The sequence below is a fragment of the Euprymna scolopes genome, chromosome 23 (genome assembly GCF_053919585.1).
Source record: "Euprymna scolopes isolate OS-2025 chromosome 23, ASM5391958v1, whole genome shotgun sequence".
In the NCBI taxonomy this organism is placed as follows: domain Eukaryota; kingdom Metazoa; phylum Mollusca; class Cephalopoda; order Sepiida; family Sepiolidae; genus Euprymna; species Euprymna scolopes.
Genome location: NC_136504.1, coordinates 79,491,521 through 79,512,264, shown reverse-complemented (window position 1 = coordinate 79,512,264; position 20,744 = coordinate 79,491,521). Strand labels below are relative to the sequence as shown.

The 20,744-nt window shown below is 35.5% G+C and overlaps 1 protein-coding gene across 5 annotated transcripts in view; it reads left to right on the top strand.

Moving 5' to 3' along the window:
- The window catches only part of LOC145246036 (cilia- and flagella-associated protein 43-like), a 456,783-nt gene that overhangs the window by 244,411 nt on the left and 191,628 nt on the right, over positions 1-20,744 (top strand). For all 5 annotated transcript variants that reach the window (XM_080107869.1, XM_080107868.1, XM_080107867.1 and 2 more), the window contains 3 exons: positions 4,817-4,987; positions 14,457-14,579; positions 15,748-15,867. In XM_080107869.1, the coding sequence (XP_079963995.1) occupies positions 4,817-4,987; positions 14,457-14,579; positions 15,748-15,867 (414 nt within the window). The remainder of the gene's footprint in view (positions 1-4,816; positions 4,988-14,456; positions 14,580-15,747; positions 15,868-20,744) is intronic.

Sequence of the window (20,744 nt, the reverse complement as noted above, 5' to 3'; positions counted from 1 at the left end):
TTAAGAGGACGACTAAAAAAATTGTTTACATTGGAATTGAAAAACGTCAATGTTGTAGTCAGCTGGGAAGCAGCCCTGTAGTATTTTGTTACACAAACGAATTTTGTTGTGGATGTTTTATCAGAGACAAATTTAAGCTCAGCCGAGCACCTGCAATGAAAATAACGATAGAGTAGAGAAAGACTAACAACGTCTCTTCTGTGAGAGGTGGTAGAGAGGAAATGAAAACATCGTTCACTGCAATAATAAATCAGTTTTGTACCCTAACAAGGCAAGAAAAAGTACTATGAGCAACCCTAATCCCCAGACTCCATCTTAGGATGTATTTGGCTCTTATACGGGCAGAAGATTGCGCCAGGGGTGAAGGTCAATTCCAGAAAGTTGTCCCTCAAGACAAGAGCCATTCATTTAAGTTGGGGCCAAGTGATGATCAGAGCGTTGGTGATGAAAAGAAAGAATCTTGATTTTGAATGCATTAAAAGTAACCGACCCCCTTTTTCTTCATTGCACCGTGTGCTCAAAATCGGAAGAATGAGAAAGATCTTGATCATTGCTGCTTTTCAAAGTGTTGTTATAGATGGTTGTGTCATCAGCATAAATGTTGACAAATCATAAATGTGCTTTGGAAGATCATTGATGAAGATCAAGAAGAGGGTTAGGTCCAGAATGGATATTTGAGACATGCTAGCATTGATTCTATGGGCTCTGGACTTTCGCCCATCAACGATAATTTTTATGAACCTACCAAAGGAAAAGAATTTAATGATTATGAGGACATTTCCAGATATTCTCTAGCTAGAAATCTTGTGCAGTGAACCTTTATGCTAAATCCTATCAAAAACATATTAATGTCAAGAGTTATTGCTCTGAAACGAAGTCTTCATCAAAAGATTCATACATCCTATGCGATATTGCAGTCAGCACATTAGCTGTTGATCACTCAGAACAAAAAACATATTGCTTGATACTGAGTAGACTGTTTTGTTGAGGTGATTGACAGTTTTACAGATTCAAATAATTTACTCATAATGCACAGGAAACTGATTGGTCTTTACTGAGATACAGAAGGTCGATCTCTAGTATTTCTAAATACTGGATAGACTAAAGAAGTTTTACAATGTGTTGGAAAGCATTTCTCTTTTAAACAACAATTGAATACCTTTGTAAGAATGGAAGCTAGCCTTAGGGGCAACTTTTTAAGCACGATGATTGGAATTTTGTCATGGCTTTGCTGTCATTAAGGTTTTGATAAGTTGGGCAAAATTCTGGACCAATACATGACTATTAGGATATCTTCAGCCTTAGGAAATTCAAGGAAAAGGCGACCCTGATTGGAAAGGGTGAAATTTGATGCAAAGTTCTTAGCAAAAAGTTTGACTTTGTTTGATGCTGAGGAAAATACTTCAGGACCATTGATGATGGTTTGGATAGAAGTCTCACATCTGTTTATAACTCATTGGAATCAAGACTACTAAGCTTTACAACTCATATAAAACTCTCACGTTTTCTATAATTCTTTTGCAATGGTTGCTGCCAGTCCTAAAAGTGGCTTCAGTTTCTAAACATCTGTTTCGTTGAAAGCAATTGAAATAGTAGTTCGGTTTCTGTTGGAATTTCTGGGTGGGAACGTAGTTGTCTATACCGACAATTAACTATTCATGTCGGATGCTATAGAGGACATATTCTTTTCAAACATGAAAGGCAGAGATATTTCAGATACGAATGATCTAAAGCTGTGCCAGTCAACCATTGAGTACCGATACACTGTACGATGAAGAGGGACATCAGCAGTCTGGTTATACTGTAATTTTATCTTAATTGTGACAATCGAGTGAGCGGAAGATCCCAGTATAGACAGAATGAAGTATACACAAAAATCAGGGTAAGTTGTCTGCAAAAGATAAAAAAGACTTGATAAATTGTCCATCAGCATCGGGTATGCAGTTGAGTTCGTTAACAATCTGTATTAAATCATAAACAAAGAGGAAAGCATGACAGAACTTCCCTTCATCATCTGTCTTGCTTGGATGGAATAACCATTCAAAATTATGAACATTGAAATCTCCACGTTGAGTGTTGGCAGAAGCATGAGCAAACAGGATGTGGTCAATATTTTCAGAGATACTTTTAAACATAGTAACTCTGTCATTGTGGGGATGATAGAAATTAAATATGAATGTGATGTTGTAATACTTCTTGGAAGCACATATAGAGTAATTTAGGGGTTTCTTTGGAGATTCTCTTGCTGAATGGGAAGCCATCCCTAATCTAAGCATATATTTCATCTTCATAATGATCTTCAGGGCTTGTATGGCATGTTTGAGTGACCATTACTTGTGAATGCCAGTTTTGCACAGAAACAACAGATCGGGTTCGGTTTCCCATAATTTATTTCACCTTTTGGAAGATTGGAATGTAGACCTCTCATGTTGGAGAAGGAGACATGTTAGTAGGGGTCTACATTGAAAAATTGGGTTCTGGGTTTATGTTTATGTAATTTATTTTGATTTGTCATATTGAGGTTGAGAAATTTATATAAAAGAACAGCATAGAAATTTAGAGCAAAAGAGAAAGGAAGAGAGAGACAGAGAGAGAAAGAGAGAGAGGGGGGAGAGAGGGGGGAAAGACAACAAAGAAGGAAAAGTCGTAGCAATTCCCACTAATATGGCATTGAGAGGCTTCATCAGAAACTATAACATGTTCCAATTCTTATCTACGGTCGTCTCAATCTTTATTTCAAATGGAGAGTAGAAAAGGTGTTTGCGACTATAACTCAAAAAAGGAAAGAACAATATAATTAAAAAAAAGCAAGACAGCAAAACGACTAAGTACAACCGTCTCCAAGGATTCTTATAACTGTCTGTTCGTGTTCTCCCTTATGCCTCTTTTTATGCAGATTTCGCACATGAGCAGCGAGATTTTGTATCACTTTGTGAGACCAGCCAGGTAAACATTTACCATTTCTCCTGGTTCAAGCCGTTGTTCAGTAAATTTTTTCCAGGCAATGAAGGGGTCTATACCAAAGGTTACATATAGTGCCTGCTTAATTTCTTCCAGGTTCACGTCATTCTTGAGTTGTTGGTACATGATGTAGGTTCCTTTTGTGATGCTCATTGAGATGACCAATGCAGGCTCTTTTATTTTGGACAGCCTGCAAATGCATTTGGCCTTTTCAAACCATTCAACGGTGGACGGGCCATGGATTCTTGTACAACGATCTCCAAGGGTTCTCGTAACCATCTGTTTGCGTTCTCCCCATGGCCTCTTTTTATGCAGTTGAGCAGCGAGATTTTGTGTCACTTTGCGAGACTGCTTAGTTGTAAAAGTTGTGGGCAGCACCATCTTGATTCCTTTTTCCCTCCAACAGCTTAATTTCACATGACACACAAACATGCGGACGCTTTAACGGCAAGCAATTTTCTTGGTTTCCACACTTTTCCCTTATTTGTTTCTCAATCCTTATCTGCCATAGGCGATGTGTCTGACAAAGGGAGAAGAAAATGATGTCTACTCGGCTGGGAGTTTTGTGTGAGTAGTAACTGGAGATGACTTGAGTAATTCTCTTTCTCTTTCTATTCTTATTGCTATGTGACTAATAAGGCTGCTGGCGTTATTTGCTGATAGTGATACAAAAGTCGGAGTAACTCCCAAGGAGGCTGTCCTATCAATATCGGATCTGTTGTATCATCATTTGGTGAATGGAAGTCTATAAATTTCACTCCCCCTATTTATATAGGAAATGAGAGTTACATCAAAAATGTATCTACAATAAGTTTTCTACTTGAAATAAAGATTGTAGGTAACTTTAACATAGGTTCACCTCCCACAGGCTTATACGGGAGGAAACTGTGGAATACTTACCCAAACTTTTTTCTATCTTTCTTTTTCAAATTAACATTGGGACAAGGGTGACAAGGAATTCATTTTTGCTTACCACGGTGCATGAAGAAGATACATTATTGAGTATAATGATGATATAAAATAAAATTTTTTTTACAAGAAATGTCCTAAATATGTGCCTCAGCATTGATAGCATATTTGGATCCATTGTTATACAATGGATCTGCTGAGTGATGACTGTTTGGAATAATGATGCAATTGTTTGTGGATTGTTCTAGTGCACATGATCTTATGAAAAAAATATAAAAGTAGAAATCAAGTGGGTTTGAATTAAAATGATGAACATTCCGGGCGACCTGCAAAGCAATGATCAACAGCAAATTCATAGTGATTTGCTCGGTCTTGTTAAAAGCATTGTTCTTCTTGCCATGATGGTCCCAAGTGACCTCCAGAATCTTTAATGACTGTCACTGTTTCTCCAATATCTCAAGCTAAAACAATCTGATGATGCCATATTTCGAAATGATCGCTTGTATTATTATGCAAATGCCTCGAAAAGACTTAATTTGTTACTTTAAATCATCAGAACATAAAGTTGTTATATTTGACATAGATTGATAGAAAAATAGGGGATTTTTTACTAAACCTAGAGAAAATATGATAGTGGCTGTCATCTCCTTGCATGATTTTGAAACAGTATTCTATTTTCTATCAACTCTGAAAATTACAGAATATCAGTAATATAGGTAGATTACGTTTATATGTTGTGTGTTTTTCTGTGTAAAAATTCTGTTTGGTTTCTTCATAACATGGAAAATGATATTCCATTATAACGTAGAAAATAGAAAGAGATAAAGAAATTTTTTCTTTTTATTTTTCGAAAATGTTTTGTTCATTTTTCTTCCTGATTAATTTTACCATCTGAAAATATAATTTTTTTTTTTTTTGATTCCATGATATTTGATTTTTCTTTCAGGTTAAAATTGAAAAATATATGACAGCCGAGGAACGTAAGGCTGCCCTTGAAAAAGAAATGGCTGAAATTGAACGTCGAAAGAAGGACAATGCAGATAATATGCGAGATAGAGGCCTGATGCAGATGATGAATGGAGTCCTGCAAATAAAGAAAGAGGATGAATTGAAAAAGGTATTTTCTATCTTTTAAAATTCATTTGATATATGAAAAAGATGTGTCTTAGTGTGTGTGTGTTTTTTATGATACAGTAGAACCCTGGGACACGGTATTAAAATTAGTAATAAAATACAGTACAGTATAAAATACATATGTATATAATTAAATAATATTATGAATAATACCGTAAGGTGAGAAAAATAATGTAACAAGTGGCCGGAAAAACATCATATTCCCCATCATAACCTAAAAAAAAATTATTCTAGGGTCACCTTATTCCAGGGTTCTACTATAGTTGTTTATAAATTCAAGGATTAATCAAATCAAAAACTATTGTCCGGTTTTATGTGGACTTGATACTTCAACCTGGAGGATAAATTTAATAAGAGGAAATACATATGTATTACTGTAACACACACAAAAAAACGATTGCTTTATTTACATTGGGAGACTAGTCAAAAGTAGCTCTCTACGAAAATTAACAACAGAAAAAAAGAATTAAGGACAGATAACTTTAATTCCTAGTGATAAGGAACTAAGAAGAGTTGATCCATATACAATTATGGAACAAGGGAGATAATCTATAGGAATAGATTTTAGCAGTCTGACGAAAATAATAATTTCGATATTTTCAACAGTTGATCTAAGAGAATCAATAACATAACTGCAATCAGCAGGTTACATACAACACTCACTTTATAAATCAAATATCTCTCATTTGCATCAAATTTGAACCATAGGGCCTTGTGCCTAATTTTTTGTTTATTACTGTTTTGTTGTCAACTTTTCAGTGTAAATAAAAATATATATAACTATATATTAAGTTTCATGTCTGTAGACCAAAAACTGCATGTTTGTGGGTGAGTACATATATGCTAGATCACTTCTGACTCGTTGAGTACATTATCTAATATATAAAATTATGTTTGTCACATTCTCAAAGTTAAACCATGTTAAAATCGATATTTGGTTTTACCTAGCCCGTGAATTATGAAAATTTTCATTCTGCATTCTTTAGTTAAAAAAGGAATTCCAATTGATCTAATTAATAGCATATTCTATCCAACTCGATAATTCTGTTCAGTAATAGACATTTAGAGTGATTCTCTCTATCAATTTTCACATAATATATCCCTTTCACAATTAGTTAGATGATTGCTTTAGTCAAGATTTTAATCCTGACTGAGTTGTAAACAATTTTTTTTTAATATTTCAGACGTGAAATTTGATGTTTTTTTTTAAATAGGTATCACAACTTATCAAGACCAAGGGGCCACTCGAGGATAAGGGTTAAAGAGTGTACAGTAGTAAATTGGACAATATAGTAATTGTCAATAATGGAAATTCAATAAATTTGTTAACTTAAGCAGAACAGCTTATCAAGAACTTGTTTACATTGGACTTGAAGACAACCATATTGTTGTCAGCTGGAAAGCAGGAAAACGGAAGACGGTTCCACAGGCGTGCAGTTCTATGAAAGAAGCTTTGTTCATGGAATCCATGTTTAGGTTTAGGCACAGATAAAGAGTGACGGGAATTATTGATAGTGTTTTCAGCTAGACGAGTGTTTCTTGTGAAAGTTTGGTGAGGGGGAGACCATAGATTGAACCTCAGTCGAGCACTTGCCATGAAAATAACGATAAAGCAAAGACAAACTCGCTACATCTCTTCTGTTAGAAAGAGGTTGCAGGGAAGAAAAAAGGACGTCTCCTATGAGGCTACGAAGTCTATTTTGAACTCTATCAAGGCAGGATAAGTCCTTTCTAGAAGATCCTGCCCAGATGTGGCAACAGTATTCCATCCTTGGACGAACTTGGCTCTTATATAGATAGAGAATTGCATCAGCAGTGAGATATCTACTGGATCGATAGAAAGATCCCACCATTTTCCCAGCAGCTTTGGCAAAAGATTTGATGTACGTGTTCCATTTAAGATCAGGACTAAAGATCAAGCCCAGAAGCTTGTAAAAACTTCAGGCCTCCTCAAGACGAGAGTCATTCATTTCAGTTGATGCCAGATGGGGTTCAGAGCATTGGTGATGTAAAGATAGAAGCTTGGTTTTAGATGCATTAAAAGTAACCAGCCACTCCTTTCCCCATTGTACCACGTGTTCAAGATCAAAGGAGAGAAAATCGGAGAGAACTTGGTCGTTTACGATCTTATATGTGCTACCATAGATGGTAGTGTCATCAGCATAAATGTCTACGAATTATGTAAGGATGTGATTTGGAAGATCATTAATATAGATCAGGAAGAGAGTTGGGCCCAGAATATAATACTAAGAGCTTCTGATTTCTGCCTATCAGCTACTACTCTTATGAACCTATCAGAGAGAAATGATTTAATAATTGAGAAGACATTTCCAGCTATACCATAGCTAGAGATCTTGTGAAGTAAACCTTTATGCCATACCCTATCAAAGGCTTTTGATATATCAAGAGCAATTGCCCTAGAAAGGTTGCCTCCATCAAGAGATTTGCTAATCCTATGAGATATAACTGTAAGCACATCTGCTGTAGAACTAGTAGAATGGAAACCATATTGCGTGTCACTAAGAAGGTTATTTTTGCTGAGATGGTTGATTACTTCTCTATTTAACACTTAACATTTAACAGATTCCAGCAACTTACTCATGACGCACAGGAGACTTATTCGTCTGTACTGTGAGGGAGATGACCGATCACCTGAAATTTATAATACAGGGCAAACTGATGAGATTTTCCAGGGTGACGGGAAGCAATTCTCCTTAAGACAGTGTTTAAACAGTTTTGTAAGGATGGGCGCAATTTCTGGTTGAAGTCTTTTGAGTACTACAATTGGAATACCGTCAGGGCTGGTTGCTTTACTGGGATCAAGGTTTTTGATTAGTTTGGCAACATCACGTACAGATATTTGTATATCACATAGCATGGTTTCTGATACAGGAGGAAATATTGACGGTTGGCAGCCTTGGTCGCAAAGGTTAGAATTAGCTGCAAAGTTCTTGGCAAAGAGTTTGGCTTTGTCTGATGCTGACGAGATTACCTCAGGTCCATTTTTGAGAGTTGGGATAGAGCATACGTTTCTGTTCAGGATTCTGTTTGCTATTTGTCAAAACTGGTTGGAACCAAGCCACTGCACAGCTACCTTGAACTTGACAGACTGAGCATACAACTCTCTTGCGTTCTTTATTATTTTTTTACAGTGGTTGCTGGCAGTTCTGAAAGCGGCTTTCATCTCAGTACATCTATTACGTTGGAAGCAATGGCAAAAGTGATTTCTGTGCGCAATGGCAGCAGCACATTCCGGAGAGAACCATGGCTGGCTGTTAGGTTTTTGCTGGAACTTTTTCGAGGGTATGAAACGGTCTATACCTACAATTAACCATTCCGTCAGGTCTGATGCTATAGAGGACACATCTTTTTTAAAGATGGAATGCAGAGCTAGATCCGATATAAATGTACAGAATCCCAGTCAGCCATAGAGTATCGATATACTGTACAATGGAGAGGTACATCTGAGGACTTGTTACATTTCATTTTTATCTTAACTGATACAACTGAGTGGTCGAAACAGAACGGAAACTGAACATAGTTTAGGGCAAGTTGCGAGAAAAAGGTCTAAGAGACTTGCATACTGTCCGTCAGTATCGGGCACATGGGTGGGTTCGTGAACAATCTGAGTGAGGTCATAAGTAATGGAGAAATCATGACAGAACCTCCTCTCATCATCGGTCTTGTTTTAGTGAGTTAACCATTCCACATTGTGAACATTGAAGTCTCCACAGACATGAATATTAGCTGAAGGATAAACAGATAGGGCGTGATCAATTTTCTTAGATATGCTTTTAAAGATAGTAACTCCACTGTTGTGATGGCGATAGAGAGCAAATATAAATGCAGTAGTTTGAGCAAGTGCAACCCGGAAGCACATATAGGGTAAGTTAGAATCTTCTCTGGAGATGTCCCTACCACATGGAAAGCCATCTTTATATATGCACATTCCATGCCCATGGCGATCTTGGGGGTTAGATTTGGAAGTTAAATTAGAGTATTCTTTAATTACGAACTCATCTAGGGAAATGGCCTGTCCAATGCCAGTTTCACTTAGAAATAATATGTCTGGTTTAGTCTCCTTTAATTGGGTTTCAACCTCTGGAAGGTTAGAACGTAGACCCCTGATGTTAGAGAAGGAGACATGGTAGTAGGGGTCTACGTTGGAAGTTGGAGATCCAGGTTTAATCGTGTGTTTTTTATTGAGACTTTTAATGATGGTGTTTTGGGATTTATGGACTAGGTCGACAGACATGCCTAAAGCAGGGCAGAGAGGGAAAGTAAGAGAGAAATAGAAATGAAGAAATATTTTTTTTCTTTTTTTTTGTAGCACATGAAAAGGTAAAGCCGTAACAATTACCCACTAATAAGCTACTGCATAGTCCAGAATCCATTCACCAAATGGCAATACAGCAGCCCCAGTACTTTGCACCTGCTGATAGGACAGCCTCCTTATTGGTTAATCTAAGATAACGTCAGCCGAGATAAAACGTTTACCTCCAGCACACTTACTAGTGACATGACTACACGGCAAGGCATAGAAACAGAAAATCTCCGACATCTCTGGCGGCTGTTCATGCAAAATACTACCAACCTAGAATACAGTTTTTTCTTCTCCCTTTGTCAGAAAAATCACTCATTAAAAAATGAGGACTGAGGGACAAATAAAGAGAAGCGTGGAATGGCTGACCCATTCAAATAAGACAGACGATGAGGGGAGGTTTTGTCATGATTTTGCCATTGCTTATGACCTCACTCAGATTGTTCGCGAACCCACCTGTGTGCCCGATACACCCGGTCAATATGCAAGCCTCCTAGACCTTTTTCTCTCAACTTCCCCTGAGCTATGCTCATGTTCCGTTCATTCTCCTCTAGGATCTTCCGACCACTCCGTTGTATCAGTTAAGATAAAAACGAAATGTAATAAGTCCCCAGACGTACCTCTCCACCGTACTGTATACCAATACTCTATGGCTGACTAGAATAGCTTCCGTACATTCATATCTGATTTACCTCTGCACTCCATGTTTAAAAAGGAAGTGTCCTCTATAGTATCAGATCTGACCGAATGGTTAATTGTAGGCATAGACCAATTCATACCATTTTAAAAATTCCAACAAAAACCTAACAGCCAGCCATGGTTCTCCCCAGAATGTGCTGCTGCTATCACGCACAGAAATCACTTTTTCCATAGCTACCAACATAATAGATGCACTGAGACTAAAGCTGCTTTCAGGACTGCCAGCAACCGCTGTAAAAGAGTAATAAAAAATGCAAGAGAGCTATATGCCCAGTCTGTTAAATCCAAGGTAGCTGATCAGCGGCTTGGTTCCCACCAATTTTGGCAAATAACAAATAGGATCCTGAACAGAAGTGTGCGTCCTATCCCAACCATTATCAATGGACCAGAGGTCATCTCGTTAGCATCAGACAAAGCCAAACTATTTGCAAAGAACTTTGCAGCTAATTCTACCCTATGCGACGAAGGCCATCAACTCCCCATATTTCCTCCTATAACACAGAACACGCTAGGGAACATACAAATATCCGTGCATGAGGTCGCCAAGCTAAACAAGAACCTTGATTCCAGTAAAACAACTGGCCCTGACGGCATCCCAATTATAGTGTTAAAAAAGCTTCAACCAGAACTTGCTCCCATACTTACAAAACTGTTTAAGCGCTGCCTTAAGGAGAAGTGCTTTCCGACTCCCTGGAAGACCTCATCAGTTTGCCCTGTATTTAAGAATTCAGGTGATAAGTAATCTCCCTCTCAGTACAGACCAATAAGTCTCCTGTGTGTTATGAGTAAGTTGCTGGAATCCATATTAAATAGAGAAATAGTCAACCACCTCAACAGAAACAACCTTCTTAGTGACACACAATATGGTTTCCGCTCTGCAAGATCTACCGCAAATGTGCTAACGGTTATATCTCACAAGATTAGTGAATCTCTTGACAAAGGCTTCCTTTCTAGAGCAATTGCTCTTGACATATCAAAAGCCTTCGACAAGGTATGGCATAAGGGTCTACTTCACAAGATTTCCAGCTACGGTATAACTGGAAATGTTTTCTCAATCATTAAATCATTTCTCTCTGATAGGCTCATAAGAGTAGTGGTCGATGGACAAAAATCAGAGGCCTGCAGTATTAATGCTGGAGTCCCTCAGGGGTTAATCCTGGGCCCAACTCTCTTCCTGATCTACATCAATGACCTCCCTAAACACATACTTTAATCATTCATTGACATCTATGCTGATGACATGACCATCTACGGCAACACATCAAAGGCTGTAAATGACAAAGCTCTCTCTGATTCTCTCTCCTCTGATCTCGAGCACGTGGTTCAGTGGGGGAAGACGTGACTGGTTACCTTTAATGCATCTAAAACCAAACTCCTATCCTTACATCATCAACGCTCTGATCCCCATCTGGCATCAATTGGGATGGATGGCTCTCGTCTGGGAGAGGCCCCGTGTTTTGACAAGCTTCTGGGTTTGACCTTTACTCCTGATTTGAAATGGAACACGTACATCAAGTCTGTTGCCAAGGTCGCTGGAAAGATGGTGGGATCCTTCTACCGCTCCAGAAGATATCTCACTACTGATGCAATTCTCTATCTATATAAAAGCCAAGTACGTCCAAGGATGGAATACTGCTGCCATATCTGGGCAGGGGCTGCTAAAAACAGCCTATCCTGCCTTGACAGAGTACAAAATAGACTTTGTGGCTTAGTGGGGGATGCCCTTTTCTCTAACTTGCAACCTCTCTCCCACAGAAGAGACGTTGCGAGCCTATCCTTGTTTTATCGCTATTTCCATGGCAAGTGCTCGTCTGAGCTCCAATCTCTGGTCCCCCTTCGCCAATCTTTCACGAAAAACACCCGTCTAGCCGAATCCACTGTGAAAAATTTCCCCCACTCTTTATCTGTGCCTAAATCAAAACATGGATTCCATGAACAAAGCTTCTTTCTTAGAACTGCACGCCTGTGGAACTCTGTTCCGTCTTCCTGCTTCCCACCTGACTACAACTTGGATGTCTTCAAGTCCAATGTTAACAAATTCCTAATGAACCGCCCCCTTAAGTAAACACTTCATGAAATCTACACACTAACGTAATGTACTTGCAATAACCCTTATCCCTGAGTGGCTTCCGGGCCTTGATAAGTGGTGACCACTGTGTAAAAAAAAAAAAAAAGCGAGAGTAATGGGAGCTGCTGATAACGCATCCACAATGCATTGTCTACTCTCCATTAAAAGAAAATTAAGTATTGTACTTAATAAAAGTTCGTTTCATGTGTTTAAGAGGGGGTTAGGTGAAAGAGTCCCCACTCACCAACTGAAAATGAAAACAATTGCAATATCTGTTATGCTATCAACTTGGAAAATATAAACATTTATGGACAAGAAAAATCTATGAAAAAAAAATAAATAAAAAATAAATAAAATAAAATACATATTCCAAATGAACTTGCCAGATAGAATCGGCACATCTTTCCACGAGAAAACTATTTATACAATTAATAAAACAATGGAATAAAAATAAAGATTAAAAACTGAAATAAATATAATATTAGCACTTGCATCTAGAAAAGAAATATTACAAAATTCATAACTTAACTGCTATAATAAGACGTCCTTTGCGGCTGAAAATAGGAATTGATTTTATATATATATATATGAATATATATATATATGCTCTCACACACATGTGTACACATATGCATATATATATATTTATAGGTCCTATCTATTTCTTTCAATTGTAAAACCTAACACCCTGATCCATCCCTTCGAAATAAATTCAATAAGATCCAATAAAAACACATAAAACTGCAGTGATCAACAATAATTAAAATACAATAATTAAAATAATCAACAATAATCAACAATAATCAACTACAGAAGTGACTATTGACTGAGATTTTCCTACTCTATTTAGCTTTAAATCTAATATGTCAAGGTGCATTGAATATTAGAATCTCCTTCTGACAACTAGGAATTAATTTCCATTAATGTTTTGTAATAAATAACTTCAGTATATGCATAATTATATCATGTATCTAGGATGAAGAAATGTTGCATCTGTAAAATTAGTACCAATCCATATCTAATAATCCGAGTATCCTATAGATATGTTTTATCCTCATTCCCCGTTTTCCACTTATGCCATTTTTTTCTTAATTAGTAGTTCTTAGACATTATTGTTGACAACATCTTTATGCTAGCGTATAACCATTATTTGATATTACTTATATTAATTTCAGTTATATTCTACGTAAATTACTAAATTATTAATACAATATACATTACCTCTATATTCATATATAGGTTTTGGCTAATTTATTACTCTAGAATTTACACAGGTTAGAAATAGGCCAGCATATTCTATGGATGCAATTTTCTATAATTTCTTGGTTTTATTAAGCAAATTCTCCCCAGATGTTAATATATAGAAGGATTCCAAAGTGCGAAAATTAATTTTTTTCTCTTTTTAGATATATATTTGTTAGGTTTTCCTAAAATTGACCATTTCAATTCATGATGAGTTTTATTCTTAACTAATTCCTCAATATATCTAGCTAAAAAGTGGGAAGGTTATCAAGTTCTACATTTGGTTCAGTTTTGAAAGAGCACATATATATATATATATATATATATAAATGTAATGTGTTATAAAATAAAACCCGTTTTCTTTCTTCAACAAAAATGTTTACGTCATCACATATATTATGTTGTCCCTTGTTTCTTTCTTCCTCGTATTCTATGACCTTATCCATTTCTTTATTGTAACTGAACCGTCATACCTTTCCCTCTACTTCCATGTCATGATTCCTTCTTTTTTTGTGACCATGTTGTCATTTCATCGCCTTTTTTTACAATCAGCTTCTTGCAGCTGTGTCATCTCTAGTTGGGGCCCACTGGCGTCGTCAATAAGAATTGAGAGATGACAGGATTTTAAAATAGAGTTTTATTGAGAGAAAAATATTAAATAATTACAAGTACTATTTACATTTAATTATGTAGGAAAGAGGCAGAGATTTTAACTTACAGTTACTATTAAATAGATTGATACTATTAAACAGAGAGATTGATCAACAGATAAGCAGCACCTTTGGCTGAGTATGACACAGTTTCGTCATTGTTAAGACGTGTTTGCATCAATGTTCAAACTCTGCAGAATCTAATTCTTTCTAGCTTATCTGCTCCTTTCGTTCAGGACCTTGGCCTCCTTTGATCTCACCTATTAAATATTCCGTTAGTGTGAGATCACTCCAAAACAAACTCTCAGTTTTCCACACAGCAAGGTTGTTCATAATCGCACTCATTCAACTCATATCATACTAGCAAACATATACACCTTAACATATACATAGATGTGATAATGTACTTTAATTTGTTAGTCTCCATATTAATCTCGATTGTTTGATCTTGATATATTCTATTTTGTTTCAGGATATTCCAATGCCTCACGTGAATGAAAAAGAAGAAGAAAGAACGGAAGAAGAAGTGAAATTAATGAAGGAATATGAAAGAAAAGTGCAAGAATTAAACGAAGAGAGAGAAAAATACCGAAAAGTAAGTAGAAATTATTTTAAACATAGTTTAGCAAAATTTTAAACCATTTTTCTTACAAAGAATTGGATGAATTCTGAAATAATACTGTGAAATGGATACATTCTTCAGGTAATTAGTTTAATTTTTAATCGTTTCTTAAACTTAAATAGTTAAGTTTCTGATTTATGATCAAGAAAATGCCTCTAGGTATTAATCTGGAGAGAACATATTTCAAGGTAACTACAATAAAAATAAAAGAAAGGAATACATTTTGTGGTGAGATAGAAATAAATTAATGCAAAGAAAAAATGGAACAAAGTTATTTTTTTAAGAGAAAATCGGTTTCCAGGCAAGAGATGGGTTAAAAGTCATTCTTTCTCATTCGTGGCACAAATGCACTTGAGGTGAAACACTTTATGTGTTCAATATACATGTTTGCAAACCCAACTGAGTTCATTATGAAAATGTGTTCATTAGAATGTGCATGAGGAAGACTGTAAGTGATATGTGTGTATGTATGTGTGCACATAGTGTTTGCATACCGAATTGTGTCTTTATAAGTGCACACATGGCATTTGTTTTGAAACTGAGTTCATGAGAATGTGTTCAATAAAGTCTGAGTAGAAGGATGTGTGTATGTTTGTTAGTAGGGAGAAGAAATCTTACATATCAAATTTGGAGTTGAAGTGTTCATCAAACTATCCAGATGAAGGAATACAGAGACAGTCAGACTGATGTTGTCCAAGAGCTATTATGAATGAAAAAGAGATTAATTTTTTTGGATAGCACTTTTTATAATCACCGAATGGTCACACCATCTGGCATCAAATGTGAGATTACTCGGGTCTTAAAACGCCCTCTGGTGGTGAGTCTTTTAGTTGTGTACATAAAGGGAAATAATGCTATACACACTAAAAGCGACATTGGCTTTCGGAAACTTTCCCCAGCAGAAAAGATGCCGCAAGAAAATGTAAATTAAATAAAGTAAATTATCATTTTACATGTTAATCTCCGGCTGACTCAGTTCGATGGAAAGTAGCATTTCAGAAATCATTGTTTATCAAGATGTCCATAAAGATGTCCATAATTATTGGTGAGATTTATCTCACTGTTGATTTTTTTGTTTGTTTTTGTTTGTTTTTTGTCATGTTTTCATGAAAAACATTTTCTTTGTGCATTTATTTTTCAGACTCTGGAGAGTGAGATGAAAAAAATACAAAGCTCAATTGTGGAATCAATGACAGCTTTTGATGAACAGCTTGACAAATTGTTTGAAAAGCAGATTCACGTTATAAAGGCAATGCATCAAGTAAGAAACAATAACTCTTTTTCTAGTGCATAAAATTATCCCAAGGAGGGAGTAATAGTTTAGCGTTTATTGTATAAATGATGTGGTTTACAAAACAAGGCCAGTCATATTTGTTTTTTCCTTTATTACGGATATACACAAACAGCAGTTAATAAAAAAGGAAATTCGGTGTTATTTTAATGTAGCAATCATCATCATCATCATCATCATCATCATCATCATCATCATCATCATCATCATCATCATTCTGTTGATACTTTATTTTCTCTTTATCATTTGGCAGTTAGGATTATAAGTGAGGCAGAGAGAGGAAAAACAGTTTTATCTGTTATGATATTACATGTCATCTGTCGTCTGTCACTAAAAGAGAATCCTTTTATGTTGAGGCAATTTTTATTTTTAATCCCAATCTAGAGTGATCCTTTTGGAGAGCTTGATTTTTCCCACATTAAAGATATGGCCTTGTGTCTAACTCTTCCCTCGTGGGGAGGCAAGGATTTGTTTGATTAAATGATTGTTGTTTCTTCTTAACATATTCACTATCTATTCAATAATATGTTCAGTTTGTATGCAAGACACACTACCATATTTTGGGAAACACATCTCATCACAAACACATCGTAGCTATAGCAGTGTCAGAAATTTCGTGAAAATAGTGAATAATTCCACCCCATCTTTCCAAGCTTATAACTCCTCGAAAAATGTAATTCAAGCCCTAATTTTTTTTCAATTAAAGGAGCAAGGCCCAAGGTTTTATTAAAAAAAAAAACAAAAAAAACAATGTGGTTTTTTTTTAATAAAAGGTTTTAAACTTCGGACTTTACAGGTAAATTTCTAAAAAAGCGATTTTTTTTTTTGTTTTAAATGTGAATATATTATTTATTGACCTTTTCTCTTCAATTTGTGATATATAAAACTCCCCGACATAATTAATTATTTACTTTTTAATAGACATTTAAAAATGAGAGGCGTGAATTATTCGACCCCCTGTCTTTCCAAGCTTATAACTCCTCGAAAAATGTAATTCAAGCCCTAATTTTTTTTCAATTAAAGGAGAAAGGACCAAGGTTTCATTAAAAAAAAACAAAAGACAAAAGAAAGACAAAAAAAAACAATGTGTTCTTATAAAATAAGGTTTTAAACTTCGGACTTTACAGGTAAATTTCTAAAAAAGCGATTATTTTTTTGTTTTAAATTTGAATATATTATTTATTGACCTTTTCTCTTCAATTTGTGATATATAAAACTCCCCGACATAAATCAATTATTTACTTTTTAATAGACATTTCAAAATGGGTGACACTTGGGGGGGGGGGTGAATTTTAAAAAAAACGTTTGTCTAAAATATTATATTCGGTTTATTGAAAAGAACATAAAATTTCACATTGACCCTGAAAATATCGTAAAAATAGAATCAATAGAAAAATTTTGATAGATTTTTAAAGTTTAAAAATTGAAAAATATTGAGTTCGGAAAATTCATTACTGTTTTTAAAAAAAAAAAATATTTCTATTACTTTTAAAACAACTGTAATAGTTCATTTTGGAAGTATAATCCATAAAGAAAATAAATAACCCACTTTTAACAGAGAAATTACGAGATTTTTATATTGTATTCGCAGTTTCGTGTTAGGGGTGTCAAAAATTCCTACAAAAATTCTGATACTGCTATCGTAGCTATCATTAACCTTGGCTTTCAAAATAATATCCTTCCAATTCTTGCTTGATTGAATATGAAAATAGTTCTTACTATTGTTGCCATTAAAGATCGTTTTTTTTTTTTTTTTTTCAAATTGTATCAATGCTTCCAAAAGCTTAATAAACTTGTTTGTATTTTTACAGTTGATGTAGAACGAATCTGATGCCCTGAATCCAAACACCACATTGGTTTGACTCAATCAGGTCCAGTTTATGAAATATGGCCATATGTCGTTTTTAACGTTTTTGTTCACATGTACGCATGTGTGGAGCATTTTAGAAGACGTTGGTGAAGGGAAAATACTGTATTTTGATTGAAAATGATAATTTTAATGACAAGAAGTATTCAGGTTTGATAGTTCTGGATTATTGTGTCGAAAAAAGATCAATTGGAAATCATAAAGTCTCAAAATCTTCAAACATTGGTGCGGCAAAGCATGCGGCAAATGGATAAAAAACTTCACCGATGCATGTGTGTTTTCGCTTTATGTGTGTCATGGAATATTTGCATTGTCATGCTGGTGGCACCAAATACGGAACATGGTGGGCTGCAGTCGTGCTAATTTATGACTAATTTGTACTTATTGTTTTGCAGTTGAATGAGATAGCTTTGGCCAGAAGATCATACAGAAATAAACTCAGCATATTCTGCTACATTTGTGAAGAATAGGAAGTTTCATAATATATGCTAACCATGCTTATTTTGGTATTCAACTTACTAATCAGGATAAAGGTTGGGCGCCACACATGGTGGTACAAGGTATGCATCGAGACTGCATGGGTGGACCAATGGCAAAAGGAAGTTGAACTTTGGAATTCTCATGTTTTGGAGGGAGCTGACAAACCATGTCACTGACTGCTACTTTTGTGCTGTTAATGCAATTGGGATTCAATAAAAAGAACCACGACAGCTGCAAATATCCTGATATTCTCATTGTGATGAAATTCTAATGCTTATCTTTGAGGAACATGAAGATGAAGAAGTGGTTCTTGTAGATGATGCTCCATATCCATTTTCCCAAAAGGAGTTGAATGATCTCGTTCAAGACTTTTCAAAGAACTCTGCCGAATTGTTGACATCTAGATCAAAGGAAAAAACCTCCTCTCTGACATTGCTTGCATCAGCTTTTTCTGCAGCATTTATCAAGAGTACTTCCATTTTTTTCTTTACAGTGAAAGACTTGATGTACTGTGCAGATATTGTGTATCTTTTGCTCAAACTTGGAGTGCCACAGTATGAACCCAAAGATTGGAGACTGTTCATTGGCAGCAGCAAGCGATCATTGAAATGGCAACCAGTCTGTACCAATCACTCACTCAATTACACTGAAGAAGTATGAAGTGGTGAAGTATGTTGTGGAGAAAATTGGCTATGATCAGAATAAATGGTTTATTTGTGTTGACCTGAAAATGTTGAACTTTTTGGAGACACAGTCTGGTTTCACAAAGTACCCATGTCTTCTGTATATGTGAGACGGTAGGGACCGTCCTCAGCATTATACGAAGAATAACTGGCCTGTGTGGAAGGAATTGGTGCCTTGCAATGAAAGGAACGTCATCGACAGAGACAGAATACATTTCTCACTGCTGCACATCAAGTGCAGCTTAATAAACAGTTTAGCAATGTTCAGCTTAATAAACAGTTTACTAATGTTCAGCTTAATAAACAGTTTAGCAATGTTCAGCTTAATAAACAGTTTACTAATGTTCAGCTTAATAAACAGTTTAGCAATGTTCAGCTTAATAAACAGTTTACTAATGTTCAGCTTAATAAACAGTTTAGCAATGTTCAGCTTAATAAACAGTTTACTAATGTTCAGCTTAATAAACAGTTTAGCAATGTTCAGCTTAATAAACAGTTTAGCAATGTTCAGCTAAATATAAACAATTTAGCAATGTTCAGCTTAATAAACAGTTTAGCAATGTTCAGCTTAATAAACAGTTTAGCAATGTTCAGCTAAATATAAACAATTTAGCAATGTTCAGCTTAATAAACAGTTTAGCAATGTTCAGCTTAATAAACAGTTTAGCAATGTTCAGCTTAATAAATAGTTTAGCAATGTTCAGCTTAATAAACAGTTTAGCAATGTTCAGCTTAATAAACACGTTACTAATGTTCAGCTAAATATAAACAATTTAGCAATGTTCAGCTTAATAAACAGTATATCAATGTTCAGCTTAATAAACAGTTTAGCAATGTTCAGCTTAATAAACAGTTTAGCAATGTTCAGCTTAATAAACAGTTTAGCAATGTTCAGCTTAATAAACAGTTTAGCAATGTTCAGCTTAATAAACAGTATACCAATGTTCAGCTTAATAAACAGTATACCAATGTTCAGCTTGATAAACAGTTTAGCAATGTTCAGCTTAATAAACAGTTTAGCAATGTTCAGCTTAATAAACAGTTTAGCAATGTTCAGCTTAATAAACAGTATACCAATGTTCAGCTTAATAAACAGTTTAGCAATGTTCAGCTTAATAAACAGTTTACTAATGTTCAGCTTAATAAACAGTTTAGCAGTGTTCAGCTTAATAAACAGTTTAGCAATGTTCAGCTTAATAAACAGTATACCAATGTTCAGCTTAATAAACAGTTTACTAATGTTCAGCTTAATAAACAGTTTAGCAATGTTCAGCTTAATAAACAGTTTAGCAATGTTCAGCTTAATAAACAGTTTACCAATGTTCAGCTTAATAAACAGTTTACCAATATTCTGGACAAGAATGGTGCTTCACTTACTTTTCCAGGATTGACCATGAATAAGTTGAAGGCTGGCAGTTCATCTATGATCCAGAGTTCGAAAATTCAATCAAACAAAATGGAACTGGAAGCATGGAAGACATTTGTGCTGGCAATGAAAAACTATCTTGGCAAAAATAAGGCCAGAAACTATGCAGAACTTGTCAACAACATGCAGACTGCTTTCAAAAACCTGTACTGAAACATAAGCGTCAAGAAGAAATACCTATTTTCACATATGGAAAACATGGGTTCAATGAGTGACGAGCAGGGGAAGAGATTCCCGGAGGACTTGAAAGAGATGGAGGCCAGGTAATAGAGTTGCTGGAACATAGTCATGATGGCTGACTACTGTTGGACTCTGCTCACGATTCAGTTTACAGTAACAGTTTACAGTAACCGATATTTTTATCAGGTAATCAATATATGTTGTAGACAAA